At 41.0% G+C, this 25,733-nt stretch overlaps 2 protein-coding genes across 2 annotated transcripts in view; one reads left to right on the top strand and one right to left on the bottom strand.

Moving 5' to 3' along the window:
- LOC140491934 (uncharacterized) overlaps positions 1–9,513 on the top strand; it is a 57,218-nt gene extending 47,705 nt beyond the window's left edge. The window contains exons 11-12 of the mRNA XM_072590409.1: positions 124–176; positions 619–9,513. Coding sequence (XP_072446510.1) covers positions 124–176; positions 619–681 — 116 coding nt within the window. The 3' untranslated portion in view covers positions 682–9,513. The remainder of the gene's footprint in view (positions 1–123; positions 177–618) is intronic.
- A 6,375-nt stretch (positions 9,514–15,888) lies between these two features.
- Positions 15,889–24,487, bottom strand: LOC140491778 (CD276 antigen homolog). Its single transcript, XM_072590180.1, has 4 exons — positions 24,153–24,487; positions 23,695–23,964; positions 21,323–21,418; positions 15,889–16,826 (listed from the first exon to the last, which is right to left on the bottom strand). The coding sequence occupies exons 1-4, from the start codon at positions 24,382–24,384 to the stop codon at positions 16,804–16,806; spliced, it is 621 nt and encodes a 206-aa protein (XP_072446281.1). The 5' UTR covers positions 24,385–24,487; the 3' UTR covers positions 15,889–16,803.
- Positions 24,488–25,733: the final 1,246 nt, after the last annotated feature.

Here is a 25,733-nt window from a genome sequence, read left to right as displayed (position 1 = left end):
ATGTTAATCTATTGGTCATATGAGTAAAATGCAAAATATTGAAGAGGTGTGAATTTCATGGTTGCCATCTATTTTTCATCCCAATCTGTCAATGCTGTTATTGTGATGCTTTAATTATTCCAGGGAGCAAAAAGGGAGCAGAAAGAACTCAGAGCATCAAAAATCCTTCAGAAGTTGTAAGTACAATAATTCCTGGGCGTCATAATATATCCCAAAATATTTATCATTTGTAAAATAGTGGGCGGCACGGTAGCACAGTGGTTAGCACTGCTGCCTCACAGCGCCGGAGACCCGGGTTCAATTCCCGCCTCAGGTGACTGACTGTGTGGAGTTTGCACGTTCTCCCCGTGTCTGCGTGGGTGTGCTCCGGTTTCCTCCCACAGCCACAAAGATGTGCAGGCCAGGTGAATTGGCCATGCTAAATTGCCCGTAGTGTTAGGTGAGGGGTAAATGTAGGGGTATGGGTGGATTGCACTTTGGTGGGTCGGTGTGGACTTGTTGGGCCAAAGGGCCTGTTTCCACACTGTAATGTAATGTAATCTAAAAAAAATTATTGTCTGACGTAAAGGGATGCAAAAAGTAGTCTTTCATTATAAGCAGCCAATTTCTCTCTTTCAGGAATTGGGCACTTCAAATGAAGAAGATTCCTCTATTATCTATGCACAAATAGCATATGTGTAAGATCAATAATCTTCAGACATAGCAGGAGGAGTTTGGTCTTATATTTGTAAAATACACCATCTATTTTTGGGAACTGATTTTCTGATTTCTGTGTACATGTTCTGATTTTACACACTTATCATATCAGATTTTAAACATTAAAATTGCTCACAACAGAAACCATTCATAATTTTATAACTTCATCTGGAGTTTAACAGCTCAAGCACATGCCAGGCAGGAAAAAAAGCTTTGTGCAACAATAAATGAAAAAAAGGTGTTTTTCTGCCCACTCAATGAATATGACAGAATAACAAGAACAAATAATGATGATCCAGCTATGCAATGTATCCTTTAAGCTTTGTCTAATTGGGTCACTGTTGAAAATTCATCCTTTAATAGCCACCAACATGAAACAGATCATTCACCTGTTGTTGGCTATGAATGCGAATTTCCACGAATCAAAGTCTTGTCATGTATGTAGTTTGGCATGCTACATGTTATTCTCAGGTATCTCAGTTGATAACTTAATCATTTAAATGTTTTCCATTGGACGTATTCTCATTTGAATGAGCATCAAAGCTTTCAATCACAAGTATTGGTTCTGAGACATTGTGCTGTTTTCTCATGCTACACCAGAGTGAACATAACTCTATCATTGGATAGTTCTATTCTCCAGGTCCACATGAGTTGATAAAATAATGATGCATTATCAACTTCAACATTACGGTAAGAAGTAGCACTGATTTATTCATCCCGTATATCCCATGGAAATATCTCAGGTGGAAATGGGAGAATCAGGGGATAATCTTACAATCTCAGCTAATTTCCTGAGTGACATTTGAATTTCCAATAATTAGTTAAAAGGAGGATAAAATAGACTTGTACATTTTGTGACATATACTGTGTCAGCTCCATAAGTTATGACAGAGATCATTAATTATTGTGAAAAAAATAAAACTTTCTTCTTTATTTTAAATTGGACTAAGATGGACTAAAATGGCTGTTACAAATCATATGATTTTCAAGTTGGCTGCAGCTTTAGAAACTCCAACAGTATTACTGCAACATGAATAGGCAGCTAAAGAAGCAACCTTATGCAATTTCACACCTTTCACTGTCTGGACATTACAGCCAACACAAGAAAAAAAACAGTAAAGAATATGTCTCCCAATAAGAACTGGTACCAAAAAGAGAGATATCAAAGCTCCTAATATCTGCAAAGGTATGTCATTTCCCCAGATCAAGGTCCAACATTACTTCCTTCATTCTTCATCTGAGGCAGATTCATCAGCTCTGTCTCTATTCTGCAGTGGGTCTAGAATCGCAGGGTACTCCACTTAATGGTATATTACTCCTTTCATTACGAAGACCAGATTCTCAGATTTATCACTTCAGATCCTCTAGTAAATTTTAACTGGACAGTTCCCAAAGAGGATGTCTTTTACGCCCCTTTGCAAAATGTGTTGGAATTTGATAGCACCCATTCTGCAGAAAGTTTGGGCAAGTTATTGAGGTTTCAAAGAAGCTCATCTTATTGAAATACATCAGATTCTGAGGAGATATAAGAGGATTGCTGCCATGAGGGTGTTTCTCCATGTTGGAGAAATTAAAGCTAGGGGGCACAGTTTCAAACAAAGGGCACCCCATTTAAGCTGGAAATGGGGACATTTTTCCTCACAAAGTATTGTTACTCTCTATCGCAGTGAGCAGTCAAGGCTAACTCATTGAATATATTAGGCTGAGCCAGACAGATGTTTCATCTCACAAGGGAATTGGGAGTCATGGACCACAGGTACAAAACTGGAGTTAAGGCCACCATCAAATCAGCCATGATTGAACTGAAGGCTTCACGGGCCAACTCTGGCTCCTATTTCTTATGTTCCCCTTTTTTGCCTCTTTTGAGCCAATATTTTTATCTCATCTTGAATACATACGACTAGTTGTTAAAAGATATCACGTGATATGTGGACAGTATGGAAAATGAAAAGGAGATGAATGATCAATAAGGATCTTGTGTAATTACAAAGAAGCGTTGATGCCAAATAGAGTCATAGTGTCATAGAGATGTATAGAGTGGAAACAGACCCTTCGGTCCAACCCATCCATGCCGACCAGATATCCCAACCCAATCTAGTCCTACCTGCCAGCACCCAGCCAACATCCCTCCAAACCCTTCCTATTCATATACCCATTCAAATGTCTTTTAAAATGTCGCAATTGTACAAGCCTCCACCACTTCCTCTGGCAGCTCATTCCATACACATACCACACTCTGTGTGAAAAAGCTGCCCCTTAGGTCTCTTTTATATCTTTCCCCTCTCACCCTAAACCTATGCCCTCTAGTTCTGGACACCCCGACCCCAGGGAAAAGACTTTGTCTATTTACCCTATCCATGCCCTCATAATTTTATAAACCTCTATAAGGTCACCCCTCAGCCTTCGACGCTCCAGGGAAAAATCTCCAGTCTGGTCAGCCCCTCCCCATAGCTCAAATTCTCCAACCCTGGCAACATCCTTGTAAATCTTTTCTGAACCCTTTCACGTTTCACAACATCTTTCCGATAGGAAGGAGACCAGAATTGCACGCAATATTCCAATAGTGGCCTAACCAATGACCTGTACAGCCACAACATGACCTCCCAACTCCTGTACTCAATACTCTGAACAATAAAGGAAAGCATACCAAGCACCTTCTTCGCTATCTTATCTACCTGTGACTCCACTTTCAAGGAGCTATGAACCTGCACTCCAAGGTCTCTTTGTTCAGCAACACGCCACAGGACCTTACCATTTAATGTATAAGTCCTGCTAAGATTTGCTTTCCCTAAATGCAGCACCTCGCATTTATCTGAATTAAGCTCCATCTGCCACTTCTCAGCCCATTGGCCCATCTGATCAAGATCCTGTTGTAATCTGAGGTAACCCTCTTTGCTTTCCACTACACCTCCAATTTTGGTGTCATCTGCAAACTTACTAACTCTACCTCTTATGCTCACGTCCAAAACATTTATGTAAATGACAAAAAGTAGAGGACCCAGCACTGATCCTTGTGGCACTCCACTGGTCACAGGCCTCCAGTCTGAAAAACAACCCTCCACCACCCCCCTCTGTCTTCTACCTTTGAGCCAGTTCTGTATCCAAATGGCTAGTTCTCCCTATATTCTGTGAGATCTAACCTTGCTAATCAGTCTCCCATGGGGAACCTTGTTGAACGACTTACTGAAGATCCTGTGGATCACATCTACCACTCTGCCCTCATCAATCTTCTTTGTTACTTCATCAAAAATCTCAATCAGGTTTGTGGGGCATGATTTCCCACACATAAAACCATGTTGACTATCCTTAATCAGTCCTTGCCTTTCCAAATACATGTACATTCGGTCCCTCAGGATTCCCTCCAACAACTTGCCCACCACCAATGTCAGGCTCATTGGTCTATAGTTCCCTGGCGTGTCCTTACCACCCTTCTTAAACAGTGGCACCACGTTTGCCAACCTCCAGTCTTCCGGCACCTCACCTGTGACTATCGATGATACAAATATCTCAGCAAGAGGCCCAGCAATTATTTCCCTAGCTTCCCACAGAGTTCTAGGTTACAACTGATCAGGTCCTGAGGATTTATCCACTTTTATGCATTTCAAGACTTCTAGCGCTTCCTCCTCTGTAATCTGGACATTTTGCAAGATGTCACCATCTATTTCCTTACAGTCTATATCTTTCATATCCTTTTCCACAGTAAATACTGATGCAAAATACTTGTTTAGTATCTCCCCCATTTTCTGCGGCTCCACACAAAGGCCACCTTGCTGATCTTTGAGAGGCCCTATTCTCTTCCTAGTTACCCTTTTGTTCCAAATTACTTCAGCTCCTATTTCCAAACCTACTGATGGTTAATTCCTCAGCTACAAAGAAAGAGGATATTTGCTTATAATGTAATTTCTCAAGAGAATTTCAGTTCCTTTATACAGTTATGGCTGAGAATTTAAGGTTATTGCACTTGTATCTGTTGGTGCCAGGATCTTTGCTGCTCACCCACACAACTTTGTCTTTTCATATAAAATAGGATATCTTACTGCAAACATGATTTCTAAAGGATTGATCTAAGTGCCTTTGAATAGCTCAATGTTATTTACTCTCCATTCTGAATGTTTCATTCTTCAAACTTGACAAGGACATCAGCTACTTATTTACATGTTTTCATCTCACATTGTATAAGACTCCAAACAACGGATTTCCTATATCACAAATAGTTGCCTTTTTGCTTGTTATAAGCTGGTCTGCTGATGGCTTACTCAATGTAGCAGTTTCCTGCAATACATGTATCTACCTCCAGCTCTAGATTTAGTTAATTTAAAATACTCCTGACTTGCTCCCCTGAAATTGTACCACCTGTAGCTTTGAGGACATTGAAATCCCTGCATGAACTTGATTGGCATTCCATAGTGTGAGCTCAATTACTGTCCCTGCCTTTCGACCAGCTCCTCTAATGAATAAATGCAAGGAAGAGCAGAAACTCTACATCTCCCAAGGATCTCCTTGAAAGCTATTAATTTCTGGTTGAGTTCTTAAAGCACAGCAGTTATACTTTACAGTTTTATACCATCACTCTTCGTGACATGTCTCCCCATTCTCAGCCCAGTGTGCGTGAGGTGGTACAATATCTGCTTTTACAAGCCAGCCTCTGATCTGTTGGAATCAGAACCATAATTTGAGAAAGTGGAGGTTTGGTGCATTAAATATTTGGACAAAGCCTCTTAAATAATGAAAATAGAATTCATAGCACATTTCTGACACAAGGTTTATTAAAGGTCATATTGATAAAAGTACAAGTGTACACATATCGAATGTCTTCTGGTAGCAAATATGAAAGATTTGATCATGGCGTCAATCAACAGATGATACAACCTTGATACTAGCACTGTCATGTTCTCTTACCTCCCCATAGCTGAACATGCATTCTGTGATGTGAAGGATGTCATCCCCACTCCTCACCGACACAAACAACACATACCACTCATATCCCCAGTGTGCTGTAAACAGAGATCAACTACTTACATTTACTTGCTGCATTATTTATTTTTCCTGTTCCTGCAGGCTGATATCTGTTGTGTGCTTTGCTATATATGTTGTGGGATTTGGATAACTCAGTTGATTAGGTGGGTACAATGTGGTGTAGAATAGCACCAACAACATGGCTTTAATCACTGTACCAACTGAACACCAATTCAGTTTTTCAAACCATATTTGAATCATTCCTTTAAAAATACTAATAATAGCAATAGGATTGCCTGCCTGGTGGGAAGAGGTGTTTGCAGAGATGCTGAAAGCTCTGAACACAGACACACCAAAAACTGAGGCTGTCAATTTGGACAAAGTAATTGACATCTCACCTGTGAAAATACAGAGCAGGCAGGTTTCCTGTTCCTTTGCAGCTTAGGTACTGACATCACTGAGTTGTATACATTCAAGCTGAGACAGAAAAATTGGCTCAAAGTAGAAAGCGCATGGTAGCTCAATATGGGAGCTTTATATTTTATGATGGGGAACAGAGTAGTCACTTGGTGGCATGTAAGATTATACATCAACTGGAAAATGACAGATAGCAGAACTCTCACTTCATCAGAGAAAGTGAAGTTTTTACAATTAAAAGTTTATTAAACTGTGAAGTTCCTGGATTGATATTTGAAAGTTCCAGTTCCTCTGCAACATAAAGGCAAAGTTGGACTCGTCTCCCTCTATCCCATAAATGGACCATTGGATGGTTTGGATAATTGAATCACAGCTGTAATGTTCAACTCTGAACAAGGCTCAGGAGATGATTGGTCCAGGAAAGAGGAACCTAGAGAATAAATCAGGAACAATATAACCAGGTTCTGAAGTACTTAACTTTCAAAGGTGCAATTTGAGAAATCAATATCCTGAGCAAATAAATTGTCTTGAACACCAAGACCATTTACTTTACATGGTTCATAATCTCTTTGGGTAGAAGATAGACCATAACACCTCAAGATATAGAAGCAGAGTTAGGCCATTCAGCTCATTGAGGCTGTTCTGCTGTTCAATCATGGTTGATATGTTTCTCAACCCTATTCTGTCTCGGACCCTGAAGCATCAAGCAGCTGGACTCAGGTGGCCAAGACCATGATGTTGAACCAATAGCTGAATGGTACCCCATGGAAGCAGTTCACAGGGAGCAGTTACTGAAGACCAAAAATATGGTGATTAATGTTGGACAGGCAGTTCACTTGGCGGTATTGCAAAACCAGAATTGTGTTCGGATGATAGCTCAGTGAAGTTGCATCAGATAGCAATGAGGAACCCCATAGTGATCACATGTCTTGAAAGCCAGGGGCGGGGGTGCATCCAGTTTGGGGATGTCTACTCAAATGCCAGAGGATGACACAGGGATGACTTACCAGGAGGTGCCAACTGAAGCAACACCAGCTGCCAACCACATTATCTCTGGAGACCTGTCCAAGCTATATCCCTATTTATGTGATCTCCCATAAAGCCTGGATCCCATGGGAAAGTATCAGTATGGATAAAAGTCTCAAAAATTCATCTTGAATAAATGCTGAATACCATTGCAATGTTTACCAGTTGCCCAGATTAGTGATGCACAAACTAAATGCTGTCACCATTATGGACTTGAACATGCTATCCACTAAGGCACAACTGAATTTACTGATCACATATTCACGGAGGAAACAGTTACTGTCCACCAGCTCTCATTCCATGGGCAGCAGTGAAGAGTAAACTATTGTTCCAGGCCCAGAAATACTCCCAACAGCACTCAATGATCCTTGCAACTCCCATTGACTTGATTGGACTTCCTGATGTTCTGAAACAACTTCCTTTCCCAGGAATGTCCTGATTAATTATCTTTCTGTCTTTATTATCAGAACTACCCCTCCTTCGTTTCCATTCTGATGAAAATTTGATGTGTTGTGAATCCTGAAATACTTATTTTTCAACTGTTGTTACCTTGCAAATATGTCTCTCTGATAGGGAGTTAATCTAAACTACTTACTCTATTTGTCCTATCTCTGGTTTTTATTCAGTTATGCTGGCATGTCATCAGATTCGTGGGGATTTTCTAACTTAAAATAATCTGTGTACAAATGAGACAGTAAGCTGTTTAAATCAGCAATATCTTTGTAAAAATAAGAAGCAACATTAATGTGAACTTAACCTCCTGCTCTGCTTCCTCTATGCATGTCTCAATAATGATTGGGTGTTTACCCTGTTTGCTGCCCTCAATGTTATTACACAGCTGGAAATGCCCTTGGATTAAGAACAGTATTAAACTGCTTTCTGCAAATGGTGGTTCTGAGCCACAGATACGTCAGGATATTTTTAAGCAGCTTTCTTCGAGGGCTGCAGTCATTGCTTCACTGACCACAACGCCCAACCAATTTGTCTGCACCAACCCTATTGCAGTTCTCCAGCACCACCAGTCTGCAGAATTAAGAATGACAGTACATATGAAAAGCGCAGCAACTCAAATCTGTCTCACAATAGTGGAGACTTTCATGTGTACGAGTCATAATGTCCAAATGCACTAAAATGGTTTAGAGCAATGTCATGTTTCTTTTGAAAGGTAACTTCTGCTGGAATATGGGCCACACACCAGGCTATTCACACAAAGCAAGTCCCCCTAACAACAATGTGTTAACAAGCAGGTCATATGTATTCATTAAAATTGGTTGAGAGATATATTCTCAAAATATTGAGAGAGCTTTCATGATCTTCTTCTAAATAAAAACAATGGAAATCTGAGAGGATAAATAAGGTACACCTTGGTCTAATTTAAAAATTAAAAACAATGTTATTGTCAGTGCATACTCCCTCAGTATTGTACAGAACTGTCAATTTAAAGCAAAATACTGCAGCAGGTGGAAATCTGAAACAAAGAGAATGCTGGAGAAACTCGAGTCAGTCTAGTGGTATCTTTGGAGAAAGAAACAGAGCTATGCTTCATGTCACTGTGATTCTTCTTTTGAACTGCTGTCAACTCTATCGAAGGTCAATGTTGTAATCAATTCTCCAAACCACGACTTGACCTCACAAACACTGACTCATAGATAAGTTCCTATTTTAAATTGTATTTATTCAAGATTAAACACATTTACAACATTGTAATCATTCATTTGTTCTGTAGAATTGTTCCTTCACCTGTTTTTAGATTTAAAGGTTAATGCTATAGAAATTAAAGTCATCATTAAGGACATGAGGAAGGATATATTGGCATTGGAAGGAACGCAGCGTCAGTTAAAAAGAATGGTACCTGGTCTTCAGGGGGACTATCCTGAGGAGAGTTAATACAAATCAGGCCTGTGATCTTTTGAATTTAGAAGGTCAATGTGTCGTCTAATTGCAAGCTTCAAGATATTAACAAGAAAAGACAGTGTGGTTGAAGATAAACAATTTCCACTCATTGGGGATTTGAGAAATAGCCTGGATAGTTTGAAAATTGAGGCCAAATGGTTGTAGAGAAATGATGGGAGGTTCTTCTACATACAAAGGGTGGAGATATTCATAATGCTCTTCCAATATGGCAGCAGATGCTTAATCAATTGATAGTTTCAAATCTGAGATAGATAATTTCTCATTAAGCAAAAAGATATTTCCGAGTATGGGGTCAAAGGCAGATATATAAAGTTAGGCTGCTGATTAACAATAATCTCATTGCGTGGTCAAACAGGCTTAAGGGACTGATGTATTCCTGCATTAACAAGATTGTTATACTGTTTAAGCTTTCTTTCAACATTTATTAGCTTCAATTTATTCATACGTTTCATCCATAAATTCTGTATTTTAAACAATAAATCTTCACACAATATCTCTTATACATCTATGTTGGAATTCTCATTCATGGTTAAACCTTTTCCCTTATGAAATAAGACAATGCTTTGCTGAATGACAACAAACTGTTCTATGCATTAGGTGAATGTTTGTTCCATCAGACTGCATTATAATTTCTATCTCTGAATTAGAGTTAGTGTGTTGCTACTGATCTAATATAGGCAGCATGTAGAAAAAAAAATGCACAAACACACAATATAACCACATATGATAAATGCACACATATGCATGCTATAGATGTAAATTGCACATACATGTACAATATATGAACACAAATGACATACTCATGCACACATTATACCCACCCATGGGATATATACACACAAATGTGCATAATATACATGCGCACACACAAAACATACACATGAAATACTCACGTGCACATCATATATCATACCAGTGACAAATGCATACACATCAATACACACTCCAAAAAAAAAGCTGCCATGGAATTGTCATATCAAAATTGTTTTAAAAACCACAAAAAAATTCTAAACTGGATCTAAACAATTTAGTTCACGCCCTTAAGAATTCTCCTTACAAGCAAGTCAAGCTTTATTAACAGCATGAGAACAAAGTGGAAAGTCTGTGATAGGCCAGAGGGCAGTGACTCAATGATAGCAAGAATTACTCACCCATTCTGTTCTGAATCAATGGAGTCAGAGAGATCTACAGCTCAGAAAAAGGCCTTTCAGCCCATTGAATCTGCACTAGTAAAAAAAAACCTAACAATTATAATTCTACTTTCCAGCACTTGGCCCATAGCCATGTATGCAAGTTCACATCTAAATACTTAAATGCCTTAAGGGTTTCTGCCTCTACCACCTTTACAGGCAGTGAGCTCCAGATTTCCACCAGCCTCTGGTTAAACATTTTTGCCTCACATCTCTTCTAAACCTTGTGTCCCTTGCTTATTTTACAGCCTGTGTGTTACTCTTTTTGAGAAAAGGACAATATTAATTTTGTGGTAGGGCTTAGCCCCTGGACTCTAGTTTTCTTTTGTTTTTATGTGTCTTCACTTTTTATTGGTGTTTGGACTGAGCACTTGTGGAAGACATACATTTCACCAGAGGAGCTGTTCCTGTGGGGAGGCCTAGCCCTGGGACTGGGCCTCTGAAGATTGAACATCTGTGTGTGTGCTGGGAGGTGAGCACTTGCTGTATCCTGGAATTTGGGTGAAGACTTTTCCTTCAGGAGTGGACCAAACCACTGAGTTAACTGCACCTGTACAATGTACTATGTTCCTGTGAGTTGGCCTGGTTTTCCAAGGCTGGGCCAGGACTCCATGGAGACTGAACACCTGTGTGGTGTGGGGTGTGCATTTGCTGCCTTCAGGAGTGGACTCTGCCCTTGGTTGCGGACTATGGTTTTAGCAATGGACTCTGCAGTTTGGAGTGGACTCTATTTCTGGCAATGCCAATACTAGAGTGGACTCTTACTGGAAATGGAGTCTATATTTTGAAGACTGTATAGATTTGGACTGTGTACCAGAAAGGACTCTGTTTTTTGGTAATTAACTGTATTGTGGTGTTTCCTGGGTCTATCACCCGCACTGTCTTGTGTGTCCCTGGGTCTGGCAGGTCTTGCTGTGAGCTGGGAGGCTCATGGATCATCCTGAAAGCTGTCACCCCGAGAGTCAGAAGGTGGGTAGGCCATCCTGTGAACCTGAAGGTTGGTAGGCTGTCCCAAAAGCTGGAGGGTGGGTAGGCCACCCTGATGCCAGTCACCCTGAGAGCCAGATGGTGGGTAGGCTGTTCTGAGTGCTATCGTCCCGAGGAAGGGGTAATCGGGATGGGCTGTCCTAGAGGTGGTCAAAAGGTGTCAGAGCAGCCGAGAGCCAGAAGGCGTGTAGGGGCAGGCTGAGATCCGGAAGGCTTGTGGGCTACCCTGCATGCTGTCGTCCCAGGGAAGGGGACGGGCTGGCCTAGAGGTGGCTGGAAGGTGTGCCTGGATAGCCCATTGGCTGGATGGTGCATCGGGGTGGATGAGAGCCCAATGGTACGTAGGGGCAGACCGAGAACTGGAAGGCAGGTAGCCGTTCTCAGCACTGTCACCCCGGGCAGGTACTGGGGCAGGCTGTCCTAGAGGTGGTCAAAAGGTGTCAGGTCGGACAGAGAACTGGAAGGGGCATGGGGTGGACCGAGAACCGGAAGGTACATAGGAGCGGGCCGCCTTAGACGTCGGAAGGTGAGAGGGACAGGGGCTTTCTGGGTCTGTATTGTATGCACTTTTTTATGTAACTAGTCCTGTTTATGTACAAATGTCACTGTCTTTTATGTGAAATTGGGATTTGAGGTTTGTCCTCCTCTCCCTGTAAACTGGTTGAATGGTAGGGTTTAGGGCCTAGCTTTGCTGCTCCTCTCCCTTGTAAAATTGCTGTTGTATACAGCTGTAAATGTTTACTTTTTTTTGTAAACTGTTTTGTAATTGTTTAATAAAATATTATAAACGGGAGATTGAGTCTTCTCAGTTTAGGGGACTGACTCTGTACTGGCTGGTGTTACAATCAGTGTGTTTCTGTTGGTTTCTGCTTTTTTGGGGGGAGAGGGAAACCTGATTCCTGAACTGGCTGAATTATTTAGCCAGTTTGTTAACTCCCATTCCCTGGGACTGGGCCTCTGAGGATTGAACACCAGTGTGTGCTGGGAGGTGAGCACTTGCTGTATCCTGGAGTTTGGGTGAAGACCTTTCCTTTTGAGAGTGGCCCAAACCCCTGAGTTAACTGCACCTATACAATGTACTGTTCCTGAGTGGGCCTCGTTTTCCAAGGCTGGGCCAGGACTCCATGGAGACAACACCTGTGTGCTGTGCATTTGCTGCCTTTGGGAGTGGACTCCACTTCTGACAATGCATGCCATAAACTGGAGTGGACTTTATTCCTGAGAATGGACTCGATATATTTTTGAAGACTCTATATCTGGACTCTACCAGAAAAGGCTCTGTTTTTTGATAATTAACTATCATGTTTGTTGGGTCTATCACTTGCACTGTCTTGTGTATCCCTGGGTCTGGCAGGCTTTATTGTGAGCTGGAGAGTTCATGGGCTGTCCTCAAAGCTGTCACCTTGAGAGCTGGAGGGTGGGTAGGCCATCCTGATGCCAGTTGCCCGGAGAGCCAGAAGGTGGGTAGGGTGTTCTGAGTGCTGTCGTCCCAAGAAGGGTTGATTGGGACGGGCTGTCCTAGAGGTATTGAAAGGTCAGAGCAGCCGAGAGCCAGAAGGCACTTAGGGGCAGGCTGAGATCCGGAAGGCTTGTGGGCTACCCTGCATGCTGTCCCCCAGTGACTGGGATGGGCTGTCCTAGGAGTGGCCGGATGGTGCATCAAGGTGGGTGAGAGCCCAATGGTATGTTGGGGCAGATAGCCAGAAGGTGGGTAGCTGTCCTCAGCACTGTCACCATGGGTGGGTTCTAGGACATGCTGTCCTAGAGGTGGACAAAAAGGTGCTGAGGGTGGTTAGTGAAGGTGGGTAGGCCCTCCTGACTGCTGTCACCCCGGGCCAGTACCACGGCAGGCTGACTAGAAGTGGTCAAAAACTCAGTGTGGACAGAGAACCAGAAGGTGCATAGGGGTGGGCTGCCTTAGTGGCCAGAAGGTGGGAGGGATGGGGCTTGCTGGGTCTGTATAGTCAGCACTTTTATACATACAATCCTGTAACATAGAAATGTCATTGATGTCTTTCATATTTGAAACTGGGATTTGTGGTTTGTCCTTATTTCCCTATAAACTGGTTGAACAGTAAGGATTGGGACATAGCTTTGCTACTCCTCTCCCTTGTAAAATTGCTGTTGTATACAGCTGTAAATGTTTACAGAAAACTAAAAAATTACAAAGTTAAATTAAATAAAAAAATCAGGAGATCAGAATGTCCTCTGTAGAAAGAAATACATAAGGAAATTAGAATCTCCTCAGTTGAGCACTGCCTGCCCATATCCAGTGCACTAGTAAATAAAGGGTGACTTGGTAACTTTCATAGAGAGTGACCCTATTCTGTTCAATGTCTATTTGTAACTGAATGTCTCCAGCCCTGCTACCATCCTGGGAAGTCTCCAGTGGACCCACCTCACACTTAAGCTCTGCACCTTGGCTAATAAAGGAAAGAATGCCATATGCCTTTGTAATAACTTGAGAAACCGTTTTACAAGCATACAAAATTCCATCTAATCCTTGGTGCTTTCAAGAGTCCGATCATTCATCTGGTATTCCTTTTAACTGGTTTGTCCTCACCTTTTCATTACCATCTTGCACTGCAAACCATATTGGAAATTAGATTAGATTCCCTATAGTGTGGATGTCTGCACTATAGTGTGTAATGCATCTAACATTATGGGCAATTTAACATGGCCAATTCACCTAACCTGCATATCTTTGGACTGTGGGAAAAAAGGGGAGCACCTGGCAGAATACTGGATTAGTGGTGCTGGAAGAGCACAGCAGTTCAGGCAGCATCCAACGAGCAGCGAAATCGAAATTTTGGGCAAAAGCCCTTCATCAGGAATAAAGGCAGTGAGCCTGAAGCATGGAGAGATAAGCTAGAGGAGGGTGGGGGTGGGGAGAGAGTAGCATAGAGTACAATGGGTGAGTGGGGGAGGAGATGAAGGTGATAGGTCAAGGAGGAGAGGGTGGAGTGGATAGGTGGAAAAGAAGATAGGCAGGTCGGACAAGTCAAGGAGACAATTACTGAGCTGGAAGTTTGAAACCAGGATGAGGTGGGGGAAGGGGAAATGAGGAAACTGTTGAAGTCCACATTGATGCCCTGGGGTTGAAGTGTTCCGAGACGGAAGATGAGGCGTTCTTCCTCCAGGCGTCTGGTGGTGAGGGAGCGGCGGTGAAGGAGGCCCAGGACCTCCATGTCCTTGGCAGAGTGGGAGGGGGAGTTGAAATGTTGGGCCACGGGGGGGTTTGGTTGATTGGTGCGGGTGTCTCGGAGATGTTCCCTAAAGCGCTCTGCTAGGAGTCTCCCCAATGTAGAGGAGACCACATCGGGAGCAACGGATGCAATAAATGATATTAGTGGATGTGCAGGTGAAACTTTGATGGATGTGGAAGGCTCCTTTAGGGCCTTGGATAGAGGTGAGGGAGGAGGTGTGGGCACAGGTTTTACAGTTCCTGCAGTGGCAGGGGAAAGTGCCAGAATGGGAGGATGGGTCGTAGGGGGGTGTGGACCTGACCAGGTAGTCACGGAGGGAATGGTCTTTGCAGAAGGCGGAAAGGGGTGGGGAGGGAAATATATCCCTGGTGGTGGGGTCTTTTTGGAGGTGGCGGAAATGTCGGCGGATGATTTGGTTGATGCGAAGGTTTGTAGGGTGGAAGGTGAGCACCAGGGGCGTTCTGTCCTTGTTACGGTTGGAGGGGTGGGGTCTGGGGGCGGAGGCCACACAGACACAGGGGGAATGTGCAAACTCCACACAGTCGCCCAAGGCTGGAATTGAATCTGGGTCCCTGGTGCTGTGAGGCAGCAGTGCTAACCACTGAGTCACTGATGGTACACAAATTCCATAGGATCAGCTGTGGATAAGTGAGTGGAATAGGATGCAGATTGGCCTACTCCTGCACCTATTGGCTATTGGTGTGATTAAACCCCAAGTGATATATTGGACAGGCAGTTCAAAGGGAGAGCAAGATATCAATGATTGCAAAGGATATTTTGATAAACAGCTGCAAAACCTGTCAGTTCAACTTTAATTTGCAAAATTACTTTCCAATCTTTCCAGCATGGAGATATTTTTGTAATATTTTATGTTACTTCTTAACACTCTTGTGATATGGGAAACTGTCTCTATGCTGTTCTGCGAGAAACTATGTTGTATTGAGATTCCACTATCACGTTGTGTCAACAGCTTTCGAAGATGTACAGAAGACATGGTGTCTTCATTGGAGTTGAACACTAGGCATTGAAATTCTGTTTTAAAATTCTCAAAGTAGATCTTAAAACAGATCAGTTCCATTCAACTCAGCCACAGAGACGGTACAGCTGACATCATTCACAGTTATCAATCCATATTGTAACCTTTCCAATTTTACACATAGCTGACTAACTGGCTCACCATGTCACGATCCCTGATGTTATTACTGGACAAGACAGTTTCTAGCTTGGAATCTGGCTTGTTAGATTATACCAAAAGGGAAAATGCTGTAAAATCTCAGCAGGTCTGGCAGCATCTGTAAGGAGAGAAAAGAGCTGACGTTTCGAGATCATACTTTGTTTCTTCTTGGTTTTAAGAAGGTTAGAACACAAACACAAACACACACTCTTGCAAATTTGTGTTTAACCAAAGAATGAATGAAACAAAATGACGACAAGATAAGTTTATTCTATCATCTTACTTACAATACAAATTTAAAGATTTTAAAACGGACAGATAATCTATTTTTAATCAAACTGAATTATCTTCTTGCTTTCTCAGGAGCAACTGCTTTATGTATCCATCTTAATCCAAGACTACTGCAGAACATCCCAAAACTGAAAGTGAAATGTTTCTCCCGAGGATTAACAAAAAGAAAATGTGGAGCCTGGATCCGAAACCTGTTTACTTTGTTTCATTATAAAATGGTCCTGGTATAACCAAAAACCCATTAGCTCTTGGAAGCATTCTCCCCATGATACAGTGATGTAACACAAATCACCATCGCTACAGAAATATCTACAAGTTAATCATTCAACCGCTTGATGCACATGTGACTCATTCAAAATTCAGTTACAAACTCAGAAATCAATGATACTAAAACCAATATAAATCAAATTCTACATCACAATGATCAGTTCTGAGAGGCATAAAGCTGAGAAAAGAGTGGAGATCAATAATTCAGATCACCATCCGCATCAACTATCATTCAATGCAGTTTCATTTGGTCACCTTGAAAGTTAGCATTTGGAAAGTAAAATCGGAGAGACTGAGAATGGCACAATTGAGATGCTCACTTTACGTAATAAATGAGTCCAGTTACATAAAAGTATTATTACAATATATCTGGAATAAAACTAACTTGGAAGATTTCAAAAACAGAGGAAGAGTCACCGGATCCGAAACGTTAACTCTGATTTCTCGTCACAGATGCTGTCAGACCTGCTGAGCTTTTCCAGAAACTACTACTTTTTTTCCTGATGTACAGCATCTGTAAATTCTTTCAGATTTTTTTGAAAGGTTTCAAGTTTGGATTATTTTGTTTCATAAGAGTGAAGGCCTCATTGGGCTGTGTTCCATTATTCCTTCTATGATCACAAATCAGGGCCGGTGTTCAGAGTCTGTAATCCGAAACCTTCTTTATTTCCTTGTTACCTTATCCAGATTTCTGCTTGATTTCTAAGAAGAGCCAAATAATTACTTTAAGTTAATCCTTCAAGGGTAAACATTGGTCAGAAAGTGATGGGATAAGGAGAAAATTTTACAGAATGTACCAGTGAGCAGAATTTGACTCATACACTGCTCTTGCCAACGACATCATTTTGACAGTTCAAGCTAATTTGTCCTCTATGTGGGGAGATGGCTTTGCAATGAGTTGAGAGAAAATTTCCCTTTGGGTTGTCTACCAAGTCAAGTTTTTAAATTTCAAGCTGCGTATCTTTTTTAAAAAAACAAGTCAGCAGGAAATTGAGAAACAAAATTTGTCGAGAGATTTTAGTTACCTGTAAAAATAATAGGATGGTTATGATAGGGAATTTTATCTTTCCAAACATAGTCTGGGACTGCCATAGTGTTAAGGGTTCAGAAGGAGAGGAATTTCTTAAGTGCGTACAAGAAAATGTTTTAATTCAGTATGTGGATGTACCTACTAGATAAGGTGCAAAACGTGACCTAGTCTTGGGAAAAAAGGCAGGGCAAGTGACTGGGGTGTCAATTGGAGAGCACTTTGGGGCCAGTGACCATACTTCTATTAACTTTAAAATAGTGATGGAAAAGGATAGACAGGATCTAAAAGTTGAAGTTCCAAATTGGAGAAAGGCAAATTTTGAAAGTATTTGGCAAGAAATTTCAAAAGCTGAGTGGGGTTAGATGTTCGCAGGTAAAAGGGATGGCTAGAAAAGGGGAAGCCTTAAAAAAAAATGAGGTAACAAGAGTCTAGAAACAGTTTTTTTCCTGTTCAGTGAAAGGAAAGGAAAGGCTGATAGGTGCAGGAAGACTAGAGAAATTAAGGTTTTGGTTAAGAGAGAGAAGGAAGCATATATCAGGTATAGACAGGAGAGATTGAGTGAATCCTCAGAAGATTTTAAAGGCAGTAAGAGTATACTTAAGAGGGAAATCAGGACAGCAAAGAGGGGACATAAGATAGCTTTGGCAAATTGGGTTAAGGAGAATCCAAGAGGATTTTATAAATACAGTAAGGACAAAAGGGAACTGGGGAGAGAATAGAGTCCGTTAAAGATCAGCAAGGCAGCCTATGTGTGGAATCGCAGGAGATGGGGGAAGATACTAAACAATTATTTTGCATCAGTGTTTACAGTGAAGGAGGACGTCGAAGGTATAGAATGTGGGAAAATAAATGATAACATCTTGAAACATGTCCATATTACAGAGGAGGTGCTGCTGGATGTCTTTAAAATGATAAAAGTGGATAAATTCCCAAGACCACATCAGTTGTACTCTAGAACTCTGTGGGAAGCTAGGGAAGTGATTGCTGGGCACTTTGCTGAGATATTTGTATCATCAATAGTCACAGATGAGGTGCCAGAAGAAAGGAGGTTGGCTAATGTGATATCACTATTTAAGAAAGCTGGTAAGAAAAAGCCAGGGAACTATAGACCAGTGACCCACATCAGTAGTGGGCAAGTTGTTGGAGGGAATCCAGGATTTATATGTATTTAGAAAGGCAAGGACTGAATAGAGAAAGTCAGCATGAATTTGTGCATGGGAAATCATGTCTCTCGCACTTGATTGAGTTTTTTGAAGAAGTAACAAAGAGGATTGAGGAGGGCAGAGTGGTGGATGTGATCTATATGGACATTATTAAGGCTTTCAAGAAGGTTCCCCATGAGAAACTGGTTAGCAAGGTTAAATCTTGTAGAATATAGGGAGAACTAGTCATTTGAATAGAGATCTGGCTCAAAGGTAAAAGACAGAAGGTGATGATGGAGGGTTGTTTATCAGACTGGAGGTCTGTGACCAGTGATGTGCCACAAGGATTGGTTCGGAGTCTATTATTTTTCATCTTTATATAACGATTTGGATGTGAGCATATGAGGTAGAGTTAGTAAGTTTGCAGATGACACCAAAATTGGAAGTTTAGTGAACAGCAAAGAGGGTTACCTCAGATTACAACAGGATCTTGACCAGATGGGCCAATGGGCTGAGGAGTGGCAGATGGAGTTTAATTTAGATAAACGTGAGGTGCTGTATTTAAGGAAAGCAAATCTTAGCAGGACTTATACACTTAATGGTAAGGTCCTAGGGAGTGTTGTTGAACAAAGAGACCTTGAAATGAAGGTTTATAGTTCCTTGGAAGTAGAGTTGCAGGTAGATAGAATAGTGAAGCAAGTGTTTGGTATGCTTTCCTTTATTGGTCAGAGTATTGAATAAGGAGTTGGGAGGTCATGTTGCAGCTGTATAGGACATTGGTTAGGTCACTTTTGGACTATTATTTGGAATTCTAATATCATTCCTATTGGAAGGATGTTGTGAAACTTGAAAGGGTTCAGAAAGGATTTACAAAGATGTTGCCAGGGTTAGAGGATTTGAGCTATAGGGAGAGGCTGAAAAGGCTGGGGCTGATTTTCCTGGAGCATTGGAGGCTGTGTAATGAAGTTGCCCCTTAGGCCCCTTTTAATATCTTTCTCCTCTCACCCTAAACCTAATCCCTCTCATTCTGGACTCCCTCACCCCAGGAAAAAAGACTTCGTCTATTTATCTTATCTATTCCCCTCATAACTCTATAAAGGTCACCCCTCAGCCTCCAATGCTCCAGGCAAAATAGCCCCAGCCTATTCCACTTTTCCTGACAGCTCAAATCCTCCATTTCTGGCAACATCCTTGTAAATCTTTTCTGAACCCTTTCAAGTTTCACAACATCCATCCAATAGGAAAGAGACCAGAACTGCAAACAAAAGTGGCCTAACCAATGTCCTGTACAGCCTCAACATGACCTCAAAGCTCCTATACTGAGAATTACAGTCCAGTCAGTCTTACATCTGTGGTAAACAAGGTACTGAAAGTGATCCTGAGAGATAGAATTTATGATTATTTGAAAAAACATAGTTTGATTAAAGATAGTAAGCATGGCTTTGTGAGGGGCAGGTCACAAGCCTTATTAAGTTATTTGAGGACGTGACATGACACGTTGATGAAGGTCAAGCAGTGGATATGGTGTATATGGATTTCAGTCAGGCATTTGATAAGGTTCCCTATGGAAGGCTCAATCGGAGAGTTAGGAGGTATGCGATACAGGGAAATTTAGCTGTCTGGATACAGAATTGGTTGGCCAAAGGAAGACAGCGAGTGATAGTGGATGGAAAGTATTCTACTTTAAGTTCAGTGGCCAGTGGTGTCCTGCAGGGATCAGTTTTTGGGCCTCTGCTGTTTGTAGTTTTTATAAATGACTTGCCTGAAGAAGTGGAATGGTGGGTTAGTAAGTTTACCAATGATACAAGTTTCGTTGATTTTGTAGATAGTGTCCGGGGCTGTTACACGATACATCATGACATTGCAGAGCTGGGCTGACAAGTGGCAGATGGAGTTCAACCTTGGTAAATGTGAAGTGATTGATTTTGGAAGGTCGAATTTGAATGCTGAATACAGAGTTAAAGACAGGATTCTTGGCAGTTTGCAGGAACAATGAGAACTTGGGGTCCATGGATACAGATCTCTCAAAGTTGCCACCCAAGTTGATAGGGTTGTTAAGAAGACATATGGTGTTTTGGCTGTCATTAACAGGGACGGAATTTAAAAGCACAAGGTTTTGCTTCAGCTCTATAAAACTGTGGTTAGACCACACTTGAAACATTGTGTCCACTTCTGGTCAGCTCATTATAGGAAGGATATAGAAGCTTTAGGGAGGGTGCAGAGGAGATTTACACTTGAGAGAAGAAGGGAGGGAAGGAAGGTGGTAATATCTTCAAAGACATTAGGCACATTTAAGCAACTGCTGGACAAGCACATGACAGAAGTAAATTGAGGGGTTTGTAGGTTAAGTTGATCTGAAAGATAAAAGGTCAGCACTACTTCAGGGGCTGAAGGGCCTGTACTGTGCTGTACTGTCCTATGTTCTATGTTCTAAATAACCAAATGCTAATTAAGTATCAAAATTAGATTCTGTTAAAAAGGCAAAATGGGCAACTGAATGATGCTGAAAATCACAAAGTAATGGAAACACTCAGGGAGGTAAATAAGCATCTGTAAAGAGAGAACAAATCATTGAGCAGTTCCAACAAGGAGTATACTTTGGCAGTACACCCCTTGAAATGTTAACTCATTTCCACTCTCTCACTGATATGTTTTGCATTTCTATGTGTTCCATTTTCATTTGGAATATTGCACTCCTGTTATGAGCCAAATACTAATTAAGAAACAGAACAACCATTAAAACAATTCCTTCAAACCCCCATCACTCTTTCAAACCTGTGGAAACAGGTAACCGTATGAACTACAAACAAGTTTTTACAAGTAAGATTATTCAGAATTGTAGCAATGCTTTTTTTTTAAATGTATCATTGATACTCTGATTTAAAACATTAAAATTCACTAAGTTTACCTGCCTGTCATGTTTCAGGTCAAACATTTTACAAATACATAATGTCACCTTGACATCTATGCACTGGTTACTGAGAAAAGCAACAAGAAAATATTCTTTAAATGTTTACTGTACTTACTCATTTTAAAAGAGGTAATTAGTCCAATGGCAATGATCAGTTTAACAAGCAAGTATCCTGAAAATGCCAAGATCCAAGTGTCCATGCATGATCTTCCTATAAAAGATATTGTTGACATTATAAGTCCAACTGCTATCTCTAGGCATTTAAACATTCCTGTCCATCAATTAGAGGCTTGTAACTTCCCTTGTCAACCATGATTTGGAGATGCTGGTGTTGGACTGGGGTGTACAAAGTTAAAAATCACACAACACCAGGTTATAGTCCAACAGGTTTAATTGGAAGCACTAGCTTTCGGAGTGCCACTCCTTCATCAGGTGTTTGTGCTTTACCCTTGTCACCAAGATAGCACCAACAAAATTGGTATCAATTGGAATCAGTGGAAAAGCTCTCACTGGCTGGAGTTGTATCTAACAGAGAAAAAGATGGCTGCGGTTGAAAGTAAAGGCCTTGAAAAGCCTCTTAAGGAACTTACATGGTTCAGTAAGGAAATCTGTAATTCTTCTAAACTCCAATGAGTACCTAGTCACTCATAAGACAATGCTTCCATATAAGGGATCAATCTATCAAAACTGTTCTGGACTACCTCCAAAGTCAGTATATCTTTCCTTACCTGAAAGGCTCTTTTTGCTAATTCACTCTAGGGGTGTAGGCATCATTAGCATATTTCCAAGTCAGGATAGTGAGTGGCTCTGATGAGAACTTGTAGGTGATGATGTTGCCATGTATCTGGGTACCCTTGTCCTTCTATATGGAAGAGGTTGTGGCCTAAAGTATTCAGAATATTCAAGACATAACCTAACAGTTGCCTTGTGAAGTTTTGGCAAGACCTCCCCTTTTTATACTCCATTTTTCTTAGAAATAAAGGCCAACATTCGATTTGACTTTCAATGAACTTGGAAACCAGCTTTTTAAAATTCAGGCATGATGACCCTCAAACCCTTTTGTGCTATAGCTTTCCATAGTCTTTCTCCAAATAATACTCAGCTCCTCCAATCTTCCTACCAAAGTCTCTTCCGTTTTACTACATTATATTCAATCTTCCAAGTTTTTGTCAATTCAATAAACTTGTCTAAATCCTTCTGAGGACTCTAAATCTCCTCACCACTTGCTTCCCCACCTATTTTCATATTATCCATAAACTTAGCTACAGCACATTCTCTTACCTCATCCAGGTCATTAAAATATATTATAATAATTGTGATCCCCCCATTACTACAACTCCATCCTTTAATGACTAGCCAATCCTCTCTCTGTATTCATGTACCACCTTCAACACCATGGGCTTTTATCTTAGTTAGTAGTTGAACATCACAAAGTTTTTCATCTATGAAAAAGGGCTGAAGCAAAATAAACAGCTCAGCAGTTTTGAAGAGTGGGCTATATAGTGGCAGAAGTTCCATTGTTAAATAATTCAGCATCCACCCTCCCATCACTATCATTGCAGAACAGACAGATTTCATGTTGGTCAGTTTCCGTCTTACTTTTAGGGCAGAGGATTGGGCAATCTAACCCCACTGTATCCATTTGAAATTAAAACATCATCAATCTACCATCACAGAGGAATTTCATCTTTCTCTGATCAGTTTGACTGAGAAATTCATGAACATATGTAAGAGTCTGTAATTCTATTCAGCATGTTAACATCCCAATGCTCAGGATTTCTGTTTGCCCAATGAAGAGGCATGCTCTCGCTCCCTCTCTTTCTTGTAGAGAACTGTTTCCACTTTGTACTATCAGAAGTCTTGGCATTAGCAGAAGTGTGTGGGCTACTATTTGCTTTTAATCTCATTGGTTCAACAGCAGCAATAACTTGCATTGATATAGTGCTGCTAATATAGTGAAATACTTCTAACACACTTTGTTGAAATTGAGACCAGGATAAGAAACCCAAAACTTAGCTAAAGCAATAACTTTAAAAGGAGGAGAGGAAGCTAGAGATTTTGAATACTTTTGGAAGTATTCTAGTGATCAAGTTTGATGTGAAGAATAGCAATGCCACATGTTATTGGGCAAAAGAAATGTAGGATGCAAAAGAATCCAGAATTTTAGAAACAGAAAGTTTTGGGAGTTTGTAGGGCCAGGGAAGGTTACAAACAGAGAAGCTTGAGGTCTTGGCAAGATTTGAACACAATACCAATTTTAAATTGGAGAATAAAACTGTGTCCACTCAATTGTACGTGGTTTAATTATCTACAAAGGTAAACTCTTAATAAGGCAGTTCAAAGCATAGCCTTATATCACCTTGCAGTTGTTACACAGGACATCTGCAATAATACAGTATGAAGGAATACATTTTGGTCAATTCCAGATAATTATGCAAAATTTTATAACAGTGCCACTTGTTATAAGGTTGAACTATAAACACTTACTTGTGATTTCTAGATTATGTGGGATTAAAACTCTGGGGTTGTTTTGATCAAACAAAACACACATCCAGTGCCATTTACATCTGTCAGCTTTCTGAATAATCAGACTCAGAGATTTCTCTTCCCCATTTTGTCCAGTCAATGTTTTCTCCAAAACAGATTTTCCGTCGCTATTGATCCAAGCAAGTCTGATTGCTTCAGTGACATTAGAGACAGAGCAGGTCAGGGTAACGGGGTCTCCCTCAGTCACTGCATCAGAGGGTTCCACTGTGACTGTATAGACAAGAAAATAATTTAGATAGTTGTTAAATGACCTCTTCAGACGTGTCATTACACACCTCTGGGGTGAGAGAGACATTAAACCAGGTCTGCTAGCTTGCAGGCAAGGATACGAGCCCATGAGAAAATCATTTTAGAATCAAAATGATCATTGAAAACAGCAACAAAATTCTATCTCTTACCTTTAACTGTGATTAGTGTGATGGTCACATGGTTTACTGAATCAACAATTAATGCATAAACTCCTGCATCATCAAACAGCACGGGGGCAATCTGCACAGAAATGGAGTCATGCCTCCAAAAGTTGTGTTGAGTGGTGATTCGGTTCCCAAAGTATGACCTGTTTAAATTGACATGGTGTGATGTATTAAAGGAAGCAATCTGTCTGTCTTGATTTGGATAATGATGTGACATCCAAACCCAGGCAAAATGACGGTATCTCCAAAAAATTATATCAGAAACCAGATGAAATTCACTGTAACTTGTACTTGATCGATAACGTGTGTCAATAATTGAAGCATGATAATACCTTCCTGTCATGGGAAAAGAAGATTTTGATTAGGAAGTAATTGTTATGATGATTATAGTGAATTAAGAGTTCAGTTCGTAAAATGACTTAAATACAGTCATGAATTATTTAAGTGGGCCTCAGGTGTAACCAACTTAAATAATTAAGGATAAAGGCATGCATTCTCACATGATCTCAGTTAGAATATGGATTAGTGGTGCTGGAAGAGCACAGCAGGTCAGGCAGCATCTAAGTAGCTTCGAAATCAACGTTTTGGGCAAAAGCCTTTTTACCTCAGTTAGAATATAGCAACTGTGCAAATGAAGCGTTCTTGACTCATGGTCTAAACACATAAAAATGGGACAGCATTGAAACAGTGTTCAAGTAGAATCCTTATAGTGTGGAAGGTTATTCAGCCCAACAAGTCTCCTAAGAGCATCCCACCCAGACTCAACCCATCTCTGTAACCCTGCATCCCCCCTGGCTTATCCACCTAACCTGCAGATCCCTGGTCACTATGGACAATTCAGCATGGCTGTGGGAGGAAACTGAAATACCAAGAGGAAAGCCACACAGACACAGTGCAAACAGATAGTCATCTGAGGATAGAATTGAACCAAGGTTGGTGGTACTTTGAGGCAGCAGTGCTAACCACTACGCCACCCCATCTAGATTGTCAAGTCTACTCCAACCATCAAGGTGTTCACAGCTGTTCCCTTGTCTCAATGCTATATTCCTACTTTTTCCTCATAACTCTCATCGCCTTTAAAATCTTAAAATTTACTTATCTGTTTCTAAAATATATTCAGTGACTTGGCCTCCACAGTCTCATAAGGTATTCCAAAGATTCACTACCCTTTGAACGAAGAAATGTTTCCTCATCCCAGTCCTAAATGGCCTACCACAGGCTGCTCAAGACTCCTGACAAGGGAAAGAAATTCTCCCTGCATGCAGTCTGTCCTGCCCTGTTGAAATTGTACACATTTTATCCTTCTAAACTCTCGTGAATATCGGACCAGTTGGAAGAATCTCCCCTTATCAGCCAGTGCTATTATCCCTGGAATCAGTCTAGTGAACCTAAATTGCATTCTCTCTATGGCAAGTACATCCTTTCCTTGATAAGGAAGCCAAAGCTGCACACAGTACTCCAGATGTGGTCTCACCAAGGCCCAGTAAGACATGTTTATTTCTGAACTCAAATCCTCTTGCAATGAAGGCCAATATACCATTTGCCTTCCTAATTGCTTGCTGCACC

The sequence above is a fragment of the Chiloscyllium punctatum genome, chromosome 20, assembly GCF_047496795.1.
Source record: "Chiloscyllium punctatum isolate Juve2018m chromosome 20, sChiPun1.3, whole genome shotgun sequence".
Taxonomy (NCBI): Eukaryota; Metazoa; Chordata; class Chondrichthyes; order Orectolobiformes; family Hemiscylliidae; genus Chiloscyllium; species Chiloscyllium punctatum.
Note: the sequence above shows the minus strand (reverse complement) of the source record. Positions and strands in the feature narration are given on the sequence as shown.